Source organism: Camellia sinensis, chromosome 15 (genome assembly GCF_055761805.1).
Source record: "Camellia sinensis isolate YWXY chromosome 15, ASM5576180v1, whole genome shotgun sequence".
In the NCBI taxonomy this organism is placed as follows: domain Eukaryota; kingdom Viridiplantae; phylum Streptophyta; class Magnoliopsida; order Ericales; family Theaceae; genus Camellia; species Camellia sinensis.
In genome coordinates this window covers 38,503,022-38,516,990 of record NC_138975.1, presented here as the reverse complement: position 1 = coordinate 38,516,990, position 13,969 = coordinate 38,503,022, and the positions used below count along the sequence as shown (strand labels likewise).

Genomic DNA, 13,969 nt, shown 5'->3' with positions numbered 1-13,969 from the left:
TGGCATGATTCCATAGAGAAACTAATAGGAATTTTATATAATTATGTTTCTAGTATTATTAGGGTATTATTTTATGTTTTGTAGGATTTTTAAGTCAATGGTATTTTGGTAATTTTCATTTTTGTTGTCATGGGTTGTAAGGGTCGTCCGTGGGTCGTCTTGCGGGTCGAGTTATTTAATTGGGTTCTATTTATGTTTCTTATTTAGTCTTAAATTAATTTTAGAAGTAAAAAATAATATAGTAGTTTCCTTTTTTGATTCTAGTTGGTTTAAGAAGCCTCTTAGTTCTATATAAAGCCATGTAATGCTATCAATTCAATAGACTTCATATTTTAGAGAATTTTAAAGCTTTTAAAGCTTCTTTATGGGTTGTGTGATGCAATCAAACCATAGGTGTGATGCCTAAGAAATTCTAGGAGTGATTCCTAGACTTTTCTTCTTCTTCTCCTCCTTTCCCTCTGTGATTTTCTGCACTTTAACAGCCCAAACAGTGTTCACTGGTTCTTTCACTGCCCCAGAACAGCTCTTACAGCGCTGTCCTGCATCAATTTCTGCAAAGCTTTCTCTCACTAAAAATTAAAAACCCTCTCTTTCTTTCTCTGTATTGTTGTGTACAATTTTGTTATGGGAGAGTAGGGAAGGGTTTTATGAAAGAGTATTTCCTGAGGAGAGAGTGAAGTCTAGATAGAGGCATGATGGACCGAATTATGTCCAGCCCAGTAATACGCCCAAACCATGCCTTGTATAGGATACTGACATCTCAACACACGGAATTTCTTCACAAAACGCTGCCTCATGCACAGCGTTTTAAAAAACGCAGTTATATAAATGCCGGTATAGCCCATTTTTCTTGTAGTGTCTCTTCCACTTTTGCCACAGGAGGCCAAAAGGAACATACAAAAGTAGCACAAAAGAGATGAAAAAAACAAGTTAACCAATACAACTACTCATTATCATCAGTATCAAAAGCCAAAACATCATCATCACTAAAAGCTATAGTAAAAAAGTTCCATGCACCAACACATGCAAATCCAGGAGTAAATATAGGTCACAATGAATCCTAGAGCAAGGCTCAATGTGTTCAAACAAAATCTCAAGGACCATCACTAGACGGGAGATAAAAGAACCATAAGGTAGACTGCTAATGCTATGGCGGCGATCAAAAAATGATATGGATGATGCGTCATATGAAAAATCGAAGATCAATGGGATATCTTATCCCTATGGCATACAAGAAAACACAACTAGCTCTTGGAGAACATCAAAAGTGAGAGCTTATAAGTATTAGCTAAAACCCAATTGAGGGTACTATACAAGGGAGAAAAGTCAAGCTAAGTACACGACTCATAGAGGCAATCATAGCAAGGGACCTATGCCTTAAATACACAAAAAATCAACTCCTCCAAAGATGATGCCAAACCCTTAATGCAGAAATCAACTTTCCCTAAGACGATGCCACTCTCCCAATGAACTACCATTGAATTCCAAGCATACAAGACAACGGAAAAATATGAGAACAAGCATGAAAAACAAGCAACTAAACCACATCTTTAAAAGTAGCCAACCTATCTAAAACTATCCTAACATAGCCAAAAACCTGGTCCATATCCTCCCCTCCCCCTTCTTGGGCATAATTATACTATGCTAATGCTTTCCCTCATTTTAGTTGCTGGCTTGGGGTCAGTTTTAAACCCCTCAGAAAGCTAGTCTATTACCTTGATAATTAGTGCTTTTCACATATGGAATACAATAATAAGCTTGTGTTTAAGTTCTTTTCGCTGCATGCTATGAATTTAATCCCAGGTAGTTTTATTCCTTGATCTAGTTTTTGAGATACATGGACTGAATTTCGCCTATTGGGTACATGCTTGGATTTTCTTATTTGAATTTGCCAATGTCCTCAAAAAATTTCATATTTTCATTATTTTCACATATGAACCTTCATGAGAGAATTGGAACTTTCTCTTCTCTTTTGTAGTAATTTTGAAATCAGGTTTGTAATGAGGTCACTTGGATATTCTCTTCAATTAAGACCCTATGGCAGCGCCATTTTCTTTAGGGTAAAAATTACACCATTAGTCCTTGTGGTAAATTACACCATTTCTTTAGGACATCCTCTTACAACCCCAAAAGGGTAGGCACAAAACATGCACACACTAGAAAACCCCAAAGTTAAGGCAAATACACAACTGTCATAGCTCCAGAGGGTAGGTAAAACAAGAAACAAACTAAACAAAAACTAACCCCCATTCTTTGACCTACTGGATTTATTCAAAGGTTTTAGGCATGATTTCTTGGGCTGGATGTAAAGGTATGCAATAACTCTCTCCAGCAAAACTCAGGTTGTGGATCTTCTTTTCAAGGCTTCCTTTTTGTTTTCTTCCCTAGATGGAGGAGCACTTCTCATGTCCTACCGACTTAACACCACCCTTGTTACAGGAGTTCTCTCCAATCACCACTCTAGTTTCCATGAATTTATCTCAATATGCTCGAAGGTTTGGCATTTTGTTCGGACAAGGGGTTCCCATTGATATTTACCTTTTACTACTACACTATCACCATTTCTAGAAGGAAGAAAAAAAGAAAAAAAGAGGGGGGCGGGGGGCGGGGGGGGGGGGGGGGGGGGGGGGTTTAAAATCCTCTAGCAAAATTGTATTTGTATTAACTTCCACACAAATTTTTGCAAGGCTGATTTTATTGGTGGTTACTATCTGCTCATGATAAAGAGGCCTTTAGGTTTCTAGGTTTGAACTAATAACCTGCATCAATTCTACCTCCGCTGTCTCTGTCAGCAAACTGATCAATATGTAATATGTGACATCTGTTGCATTTTATTTGCAGCAAACTGATTGATCTGTTGGTTAGTAACAGAACATTTTTGTTTTGCTTATCAAGCTCTCTACACAATTGGAGGACTTCATTTGTGTTTATTTCAATTTATTATGCAATTGGATGGATCTAATGGCTTTTTAATAGGTTTAAGTAGTTAGGTAATTTTTAAGTTTCACAAATTACAGGACATGGGATGTAGGGTACACCCGGTAATATGGGCTAGAGAATATTTTTTGGTCTTCAACTAGTGTTTAATATGTGACATCTGTTGCATTTTATTTGCAGCAAACTGATCCATCTGTTGGTTAGTAACAGAACATTTTTATTCTGCCTATCAAGCTCTCTACACAATTGGAGGACTTCATTTGTGTTTATTTCAATTTATTATGCAATTGGATGGATCTAATGGCTTTTTAATAGGTTTAAGAAGTTAGGTAATTTTTAAGTTTCGCAAATTACAGGACATGGGATGTAGGGTACGCCCGGGAATATGGGCTAGAGAATATTTTTTGGTCTTCAACTAGTGTTTAAAAGGTCTAAAATAGAAGTTTTGAAGTAACCTATTTGTGAGACACGAAAGACAAAATTGGTATCTCAATTCACAACGGAAACTGTTTTCCTGAGCTCCTCTAGCAATGGAAGTTGAGAGAAATTGGGGGGAAAGGGGAGGATCAAATGTGGAAACCCTAATGCTCCGTTTTGTTCATAGGAATTAGATGGAATGGAATGATCATTCCTTAAGCTCACCTATGGAATGATCATTCCTTTACAATGGTGAATGACGATTCCAATTGTAATGCATTTTTCTTTATTTTTTTAGTCAACCAAACATAGGAATATATATTTTGATGGAATGAATAACCATTCCATTCCAATGAACCAAACACTACCTAAAGAGAGAACCTAAAGAAATAAGCTCTCAACTTTCCCATTTTTCTCAGCTCCACAACCACACTACTTATTCCAAATTCTCATGAGAAAGACGCTAATGAGATTTTTCTCAGCTTCAAAAAATACACTAACATTAAAAAAAAAAAAATTCTCAGCACTAATGACATTTATAAGTTGGCCAAAGTGACAAAATTTGAAATAAGAATTTTTATTACAGTTAGAACCAAAAAAAATGGCCGTAATTTTGAAAAATCAACTTCTAGGAAACTAAGACCTTGTTTGGCATAAACTAAAAAATCTAAAAAGTCAAAAAGTCACTATCCTATTTAAGTCACATCATCTTATTTAAGTCACCTCACCTCTCTACCACATTACTTCAAACCCAACCCATATTTCATAAAAAAATCAAAAAGTACAATTATTTAGGACATCTCAAACCACCCCTATATTTGTTCTGAAAAAACAGATCAAATAATTTCATCTTGTTAATAGAAATTTTAAGCTGGATAAGGTGGAAGAGGACAGTTAGTTTAGAATTCATATCAGATAACTTTATACAGATTTAATGATCCTTAGAAGGAAAAGTATGACATATTTGTACTTTCCTCATCAACTAAAATCAGTGAAATCCAGTTTCAAATGTAAAGAAGTTTAGCATGTTACAGGAGAAAACCAAAGATATGGTGTTTACCATTATTCAAATATCAAAGCACACTATTTTGCAGAATGTAACCCTTGGTTCCCAGCACTAATGACATTCTTATTTCACTTATAAGTTGGCCAAAGTAACAAAATTTGAAATAAGAATTTCATTACAGTTAGAAGCAAAAAAAAAATGGTCATAATTTTTGAAAAATCAACTTCTGAGAAACTATATTTGTTCTGAAAAAATGGATTAATGAATTTCATCTTGTTAATAGAAATTTAAAGCTGAATACGGTGGAAGAGGACAGTTAGTTTAGAATTCATATCAGATAACTTAATACAGACTTAATGATCCTTAGAAGGAAAAGTATGACATATTTGTACTTTCCTCATCAACTAAAATCAGTGAAATTCAGTTTCAAATGTAAAGAAGTTCAGCATGTTACAGGAGAAAACCAAAGATATGGTGTTTACCATTATTCAAATATCAGAGCACACTATTTTGTAGAATCTAACCCTTGGTTCTCAGTGGTCGAAGTGATCTGCACACAGAATAGAACCAGCAAATACAACCATCAGTACGAAACACAATGTTTGGTAGTAACATAGTACTATAACACATTATGACATGCTAACAAACTTCAATAGACATTTATAAAACCTAATCCTTCTAATTACTTTACAAAGACAAGTACAGACAAGTTCAACCTGATATCCTCTTCTGAGCCATTTTCAATTAAATTACTATTCTGTCATTAACTTTAGACGATAGATGGTGTCTTTGAAGGAGACAAAAAAGAGAAAAGATGGGTCTATATATTTTTCCATCAATAATGAACTAAATTAAATCGTATTATCAATTTTCAAAATCTAGTCAAAAAATGCAGCTGCTGTTATGTAATCTTGTTTAAAATGTGAAAAGCATCGGGTCAGAAGAAAAAGAAACCCTTATTCAATCAGGTCAGAATTTCCAAGCACAGACATGACAGTATTCTGTAGGACCTAACCCCAATTCTCAGCTGTTGAGGCAGGATCCGCTGAAAGGATCTAACAGCAAATGCAATTGTCAACCATCAGTCTTTATAAAGCGCAAATGAAACCAAAGAAATATGATACCTTAGGGAGACTGCTAGGAAAGCCCTCCAGAGAACTGAATTGCTCCTATACAATCTTGCTTCAAATTTGCTGTTAGATCCTGAAGTTGGAACTATAAAAGCCACTGCCTACCAATCAATCCTTCCATGCAAGACCAGCTAAAACAATCATCATAAAAATAAAAATCTAGAAATAGAACTGAACAGAACAATCCTACCTATCAAGTCTTTGATTCACTGTATTCAAACAAAAATAGACCTGATTGCGAGCAAATAAGTTAAAGACGCTGATAATAACAAATAATTTAAATAACTATCCAATACAATCCAGGGCCCTTGCAAAATCTAGACTAGAAACAAAACAGAAAAAACACAAATTAATCGAAAAAGGGCTGGCTAAAGTTGAGTGTATGTAGAAAATAACAACTTAAAAAGAGGACATGATCGTCCTCCACAAGAGCGAGTAACAGAGAAACAAGCACTTCAGAAAGAAGGCAAGACCCAAGCTGGAGGACAAGTATAACTAAGGGATTGTCCTTTGTAGTTGAGTGGTTCCTTGCTTCCATCTTCCAAGTTGTAAACACCCATGTCCTTCCCACCTCCTGGGTTGTTGTCAACTGGGTATGTGTACATGTCCATGTAATCGTCAGTATAATATATACAATTGGGCTTGATTGCTGGGAAAAACCTAGAGGCATCAACAGAGATGGAAGCACTGTGACCCAAGAAGAGTGCTCTTCCCCCCAAATTGTTAATCTCTTGCCATCTCGCCTCCTTGCTCAAATCAACCTCATACACTTTAAAGGAAGTGGTCTCATAAGTTGGGTCTGTGTCGTCACCTGGATGTATTACACATCGCGCAACCACCAATAATTCTCCACCCGATTCAACCATGTAGGGTTGCATACACCGAAGCAATTCACTTTTTATTCCTCCAACTTTTCGTGCCACTGTTGGATTAGGACCCCCAACGTCCCAAACAAAAATCGAGCCTTGATTATTTAATGCATAAAATTGGCCCTTGTAATAAATAACATCCTCGTACGGGGAATCACGGGTTTCTATGACAGTCCAAGAATTATCTCCGCCGGGTCTCCAAAAACCGAGGTGCTTGGCAGCTCCGTGAATAACCATGAGTACGTAGTTTGGAGTAAGAGAAGGGGATGCAGATAAGACTGCCTTGAATACGAAATCCACAAGATCCATCGGATGCTGGTGAAAATATTTGAAGGTAGTTTGATGGGGAAGCCCAATTTGAAGGCGTGAGAATGGATGCAACAGTCCCATCTCGCCGTCTTTTGTTATGGTTACCAACCATCCCAGTGTTTCAAAACAACGTTTACCTCTGGCTTCCGGCAGAGGGACTTTGTGAATCATGCCTTTCGATAGACTGAAAAATTCACGCATATTATTATTAATGCCTTCTTCTTCTTCTTCTTCTTCTTCTTCTTTTTCAGAGAGCATGAGCCAGGGAAGTTGAGGGGAGGACGTATTGAAATTTTGCTTGACTGCAACAGATCGCCATGAAGTGCATACACCACCAAAAGCAACAAAATCTTCAAACGAATCTACTCGATTCACAATCAGAATCAAAACATCTGGTACAATTTCTGCCCAATTTCCCATTTATATTTTGTACCTAAATACTGGAATATATTTTAATATTATGTACGTTCCAACTTCGAACCCAACCTTGTTACCTTGGAATAACAAGGAACCTAACCTAACAAGAAAACCTACAAGACTATGTATTTATAACCCCCCACAATCCGCCTAATGTAATTCAAACCTAATCGCAATAGGAATAGGAATACTAGGAGACAGTTTCAGTGAGGTTTGGAGTCTCACTATTTTTTATTAGGATAAATTACAAATAGACCCTTAAAATACAAATTACTCTCTATAATTTAAAAAATTATAAATATTTTATCATCAGAAATTGACAGCCATAGCTCTCCGGGAACTTGCTATTTCTCCACTTCGTCTCTGTCTCTCGCTCTCCTGATTCGTCCCTGGTTCGTCCGTCCGTCCGCCATTTATCATCAATCTCTCGGTCTCCTGAATCTTTGATCGCATTTTCTCAGGTAATATTTTCCCCCCCATTCTCTGTCTCTTTCTCTCGCTTTCATACATACATACATTCATCAATCTTTGTGTATGTCTGCAACGCCGAGTGTGAACAAATTAGATAGACTTAATCAGTTTGAGAATACATTGAGAAATAATGTGTTCCATGTGAATACATTCAAAAAAAAGTTGATTTAGCCTTACAACATTAGATAGTTGATTTAGCCTTACAACATTAGAAGTATGGCCACACTGATTTTCTGAAACATTCATGGTAAATTGATGTGTTCAGTGTGGCAACACTGATTTTCTGAAACAGAGTTATCAGAAATAGTATACTCTGTCAAATACTATAGAAGTATGATCTGTATAGCTTATAATTTATTTATTTATTTTAATGATATTGAAGATGGTGTTTTGTTTACTTTCATGGTAAATTGATGAAAAACTTGTGTTATCAACAAGTAGTGTCAACAATGGCAGTCATTCAGTACTTTAATCAGTGAAATGTATTGATTAGAAAGAAAATAAGCATCTACATAAATAAAATTTGTTGACTAAAGATCCATTTACTTTATTTTTTGAATACTTGTTCTCAATGCATAGCAGAAAATGGCAAATTTCCAGTCGTGTTTGGATTATTTGGACAATTTATTGATGCAACTTTTGTTCTGAAAATCATGAAGGTGTTGGCACCACTTCCAATTGGATTTGCTGTGTTCATGGTTCACCTTAGCAGTGTTAATCATGAAGGTGTTGGCACCACTTCCAATTTAATTCTCTGTTTTTCTTTTTATTTTATTTTTTTAACAAACTTTAGTGTCTTAGTTTTGTTTGTGGAACTTCTAAACATGTCAAATATTACTTATTAGATGAAGTTGTTATAATTTATTAGAGTTTGAAAACTGAACTTACCTAGTAAACATTTTGAAATCATTCTATTTCAATTTTTTTTTTTTTTTTTGAAAGTGGAAGAATGAAGATTGATTCAAATGGTGGTGACAATCCTTAAGTAAATGAGGTTAAAGAATTTGAAGAACCAAAGAAGGGTATCTGTTTTAGGTCAAGAGAAGAAGTGTACACATGTTTATGGAAAATATGCTAAGTATGTTGGATTTTTTATAGCTCATAGAGCACAACATTTTGGAGATGATGGGCAATTAAAAAACATTGCAATTGAATGTTCTCGAGCGAGGGAGAGGAAAAAAAAATCAGAAACGCCATCTTTGTCCACAAAAATTGGTTGCAAAGCAAGGGTACGAGGTAGTCTACAAAAGGATGGGAAATATATGTTAACCACAGTTAACCTTGAGCATAATCATGATTTAATTCCTACTGACTCACGTTATTTTGCAATGAATAAGAAAATTCTTACTCCTGTGAAGAGAAGATTAAAAATTAATGATCAAGCAAGGATTGGGATGTCTAGGAACTATCATTCAATGGTTATTGAAGCGGGGGGATACAAGTCATTGACATTTGATGAGCGAGATGCAAGGAATTACATTGATTGATAGAACTAGAAGATTGATGTCTGGGGATGGTGATGCCGAATCAACTCAAAGATATTTTATGAGGATGCAGGCACATAGTGAGAGGTGCTTTTATGTGATTGATGTTGATGAGGAGTTTCGTATTAGAAACTTGTTTTGGGTTGATGCAAGAAGTCGGGCTACTTATGAAACATTTGGAGATGTTTCATTTGACATAACTTATTTGACGAACAAATATGACATGCCATTTGCTCCATTTGTAGGAGTTAATCATCATGGACAGTCCATTTTACTTGGTTGTGGATTGTTATCTAGTAAAGACACTGACACATTTGTTTAACTATTTAAGTCGTGGTTAAGTTGCATGTCAAGTAATCCTCCAAAAGTTATCATAACTGATCAGTGCAGAGCTATACAAAATGCTATAGAAATTGTCTTTCCATATGCTCGACATCAATGGTGCTTATGGCATATAATGAAGAAAATTCTGAAAAAGTTAAAAGTATATGCTGAGTATGAAAACTTAAAGTTGGCTATGCAAAATGCAGTTTATGACTGTTTGACAAGAGATGTATTTGAGAATAAACAAAAAGAGATGCTTACAAAATTCAATATTTATGACAATGACTGGTTGGGGGTACTATATGATGAGCGGCATCGATGGATTCCTGTATATGTTAAAGACATTTTTTTGGCTGGCATGTTAACTACACAACGAAGTGAAAACATGAATGCATTTTTTGATGGATATGTCAACCCAAATACTACATTAAAGCAATTTGTTGAACAATATGACAATGCATTGAGAAGTAAGGTAGAGAAAGAGAAGAAATCAGACTTCAAGTCTCGACACAAATTGTTTGATTGCCTAACGATATATGGCTTTGAGAAGCAATTTCAGCAAGCCTACACCAACGCAAAATTCAGAGAAGTTCAAGGAGAGTTGAAGAGATAAGTTTATTGTCAAGTGTTGATTGTGAAAGATAAGGGATCAATTTGTACATATAATGTCCAAGAAGCGATGGTAGTTTGTGAGAAGATGAAGCATGTGGACTTTGTTGTCTATTTAATTCAATTGAATGTGAAGTTCAATATATGTGTCAGTTGTTTGAGTTTAGAGGCATTATGTGTGCTCACTCACTCGCTGTGCTTGTGAGAAGGTGCATAAATGAGGTGCCAAATAAATACATTCTGCCACGATGGAGAAAAGATTTGGTTCGAGAGTACACATGCATCAAAACCACATACAGTGGCTTTGAGGATGATTTCAGTGCAAGTTGCTATGAGAAGATGGACAAGAAATTGATTGGCATTGTACAACTTGCTGGTAATTGTGAAAAGAAAATTAAAATTATAGACCTTGGGTTAGATGAAATGAAGGATAGAATCATAAAATATGAATCTGCTGATGGGCGTAATTTACCAGGTTGTACTAATTTGATTCCATCTTCAAGAAAAAGTCCCATTGTCACCGGTTCTACAATAGTGTCTGCTACTAGTGTGATAACCCTGGTTCGTGTTATGCTAATTAATCTTGATTATGATTGTGATTATGTGTTTGATAGGATTTTGAATGCCATTTATACGAATATATGTGGTTTTGAATTTCTATCTGTTCACTGTAGGAAAATCTGTTTGATTATCTGTTTTAGAATTTAAATTGAAGGCCCTACCGGCCACAGAACCTGAAATTAATTACGCTATTGTGATTAGTGTAATTTTTAGAGCCTATGGTGAAATTTAATTGAAAATTGATTTGGATCGAAATAATTAGATTCAGAATGTTTAATTAGAGTGTTATTACTTAAGCTTAATCAATTTGATTAAGATAGCCTATAAATAGGCCCTTATACACTTAAACTCACCATATGTTTGAGCTTAAAATCTGAATTTGCTCTCTAGAGAGAGAGTGTGTCAATTCTAGAGAGAGAAAGAGGGAGAATTGTGCATTTTGACTCAAAGATTGTGGATTAGGAAGCTACACTCAAGAATTAACAAGAATTTGTAAAGATTGAAGCTCCTAGGTGAGTAAATCCACGAGTTTAAGTTGTGATTTTTGTGAATTCATGTTAGATGATGATCAAGGACTTGAATTGAGTTAATTTTGATGAAATTAAAGTCTAAAATGCACATGCATGTAAGAAATTGCCTTGTAGATGCATATTTGAATGCAAAGCATGATGAACATGATGAAATTGTGATCAAAGTGTGCATGCATGTAACAATTTGCTATGGGTTTTCATGTTTGTGTATAAGATATGTTTAATGAGTTGAATTGGAAGTCAATTAAGGCATGCATCCATGGAAAATGGGACTATGGGACTCAACTACATGTTTTGGAGATGGATTTGGCAAAGATTGTATGAATATGAAATTGATTCATGAAAATTAGACTTCATAATGTTGTAATTTGGTATTTATATCATGTTAGAAAATGTGCATATGGAGTATAAGTCATCTTATGCAAGTTACATAAGTTTGAATACAAGATTAAGCTTCAAGTAGCTTGCTAGAAATTCCAGAATCCGGTATGTCCGCTTGAGCGGGATAATGGCCGCTCAAGCGTGAAATGCTGGTTCCCAGCAGTTTTGTAGACATTGTCGTCCGCTCGAGCGGGAAGGATCACGCTCGAGCGTCCAAGGCATATGTTTGACCCTCAGCTCGAGCGTCCGAATTAGCGCTCGAGCGTGAATATGAAGCAACTAGTACTTTTGCAGACCTAAAGGGGTCTGCTCAAGCGGCCAAAGCCACGCTCGAGCGGGGAGTCCTGTTTCAGAAAATTTGTAAAGATGTGTTGTGTTTCATTTTCCGTTCTCTTCCATTTCTGACCACTCTTAGGCATGCATTGAACATTGTAAATGGAGTAAGAAGATAATAAAGAGGGCTAAGAGGAATGGATAAGTTAAAAATGGATTGAATCGTTTGTGGCCCATTATGTTCATGAAATGTGTAGGATCGAGCACGAGAGCAAATCCACCAGCAGATCACTGTGAGTAATATCTTAGTAAAGATATTTTCAAGTATGTTATTTTCCGAATGCTACTTCTGTATAAGTTTCATGGATTTGTTGATTTGAAATATGAATGAGTATTCTATATGCCTAATTTTGTATAAGGCCGTTTGATACGTCTGATATATCTGAATTGGGCCTCAGGCCGTTTGCCGTTGATATGTTTGATATAACTGAATTGGGCCAAAGGCCTCAGACATGAATGATTGGGCCAAAGGCCGTCGGACATGAATGATTGGGCCAAAGGCCATCGAATATGAACGATTGGGCTAAAGGCCGTTAGACATGAATGAAAAGATGGGCCAAAGGTTGTTTGAATATGTCATTTGATATGTTTGAATACCGTGATGGGCTGAAGGCCGTTTAAATGAAAGGGATCATGATCATGAATATGAAATACGCATGGATATGAATATAAAGAGAATTGGCCTGAGGCCGTTTGATACGCCTAATATATTCGAATTAGGCCTGAGGCCGTTTGATATGTTTGAATTGGACCAAAGGTTGTTTTAAATAAAGAGTTGGCTGGACCAAAGGTCGTTTTGTATAGATGGAGTCGAGGTCGTATTGTTTTATATAAGAATTGGACCTGAGGTCGTTTACATATGGATATGATATGTTGGACCCGATGTCGTTTTGCTTTGTTGAGATTCGTAAGTCTGATGTGAATGAGAATAGTGGTTCAAATGTGTACATTATAAGTATGATTCATTTATGAACGAATCTCATTCATTAACCTCTTTATTTTGATATTATTCACTGGGCGTTAGCTCACTCTTATCTATATGTATGTAGATGAGCAAAGGGACGTTCAACCCCAGCCTTAGTGGATGTTAAGAAAGGAACCCGAGTTTTGCGAAGTCAGTCCAGGTGCCTCACGCAAGAGGCTTTGTTTATGATCTTTTGTATTTCTTCTGCTATTTCTATTGGTCGTGATAGACCGTTTATGTGTATAAGCTTTTGATTTAGCTGACTATGTGTTTGAATGATCCTGGGTATACAAGATGTTAACTACTAATATGTGGTGTGAGTTATTATTAAGTACATGTGAAATGTTTTGATATGCCATGTAAGCATAGCTCATTGGACAAAATTTTTAAGTCGTTTCCGTTTGGCCCCTTAACTCTGATGGAGTATATTCTAATTTGATTTGAGGCCGTAGGTAATCTCATGATTACTGGCCGGTTATGGCCTCAATCTATAGGGATGGGTTTGGGTCATGACAACTAGGAAAGTGATTAGTCCTTTGGTTGCTCGGTGAAGAGGCCGTCCAGTTATCAAACAGAAGGTTGCCAAAGTAGATCAAATAGTCAATCGGTTTAAGGCAACGGCAAAAAAACAAACAAAAGCAAAGGTAAAGTGTATATTCAGTTGAACTTGTTTTTTTTTTTTTTTACATTATAGAAATTCAATCATTAATCATTCTTGAAGAAATGTAGGCTACTAAGGAGCTTTGATTTGAAACTGACGCCTGCTAAGGAGCTTTGATTTGAAACTGAAGCTGAAGCTCAAGCTCAAGCTTATACATCGTATTATCCTTATATGGTTGGTATGCAAAATAGTATGTATGTACCGGTACGTGTTTATAAGACGACTTTACATAAATTGCTTGTTTTCATTTACAATTTATTTATTTATTTATTTATTTTGTAATATCTACTTTTTCACTTGAATTATCACATGTGGTAAATGCTATTGGAGACATATCTCTTACCCCATCGGATTTTATAAGAGGCACTCCAGGAAGTTTGATGAGTGCATCGACTCAAATTTTTGGTTCTAGATCTCTAACCCCTTCAGGTTCTAATGCATGCACACTGGAAGTGAATGATGGACATTATGGACATGTTTGACTTGTTTATTGAACTTTTACAGTTTGTTTTTGAGATTAGAATGTTTAAGTCCTACGTTATGTAATGAAGTTATGTTATTATTAT

At 35.8% G+C, this 13,969-nt stretch overlaps 2 protein-coding genes and 1 pseudogene across 2 annotated transcripts; 2 read left to right on the top strand and 1 right to left on the bottom strand.

Moving 5' to 3' along the window:
- Window positions 1–5,725: 5,725 nt before the first annotated feature.
- LOC114305784 (putative F-box protein At5g55150) lies at window positions 5,726–7,285 on the bottom strand. The gene has a single exon (XM_028250910.2). The coding sequence runs from the start codon at window positions 7,086–7,088 to the stop codon at window positions 5,946–5,948; it is 1,143 nt and encodes a 380-aa protein (XP_028106711.2). The 5' UTR covers window positions 7,089–7,285; the 3' UTR covers window positions 5,726–5,945.
- A 1,735-nt stretch (window positions 7,286–9,020) lies between these two features.
- On the top strand, window positions 9,021–9,362 carry LOC145812937 (protein FAR1-RELATED SEQUENCE 4 pseudogene; annotated as a pseudogene).
- A 135-nt stretch (window positions 9,363–9,497) lies between these two features.
- On the top strand, window positions 9,498–9,977 carry LOC145812936 (protein FAR-RED IMPAIRED RESPONSE 1-like). Its single transcript, XM_082908178.1, has one exon. The coding sequence runs from the start codon at window positions 9,498–9,500 to the stop codon at window positions 9,975–9,977; it is 480 nt and encodes a 159-aa protein (XP_082764304.1).
- The last annotated feature ends 3,992 nt before the right edge of the window (window positions 9,978–13,969 follow it).

Bases quoted from the DNA above. Each gene is read 5' to 3' on its own strand.
- LOC114305784 (XM_028250910.2), bottom strand. From the start codon at position 7,088: ATGGGAAATTGGGCAGAAATTGTACCAGATGTTTTGATTCTGATTGTG.
- LOC145812936 (XM_082908178.1), top strand. From the start codon at position 9,498: ATGAAGAAAATTCTGAAAAAGTTAAAAGTATATGCTGAGTATGAAAAC.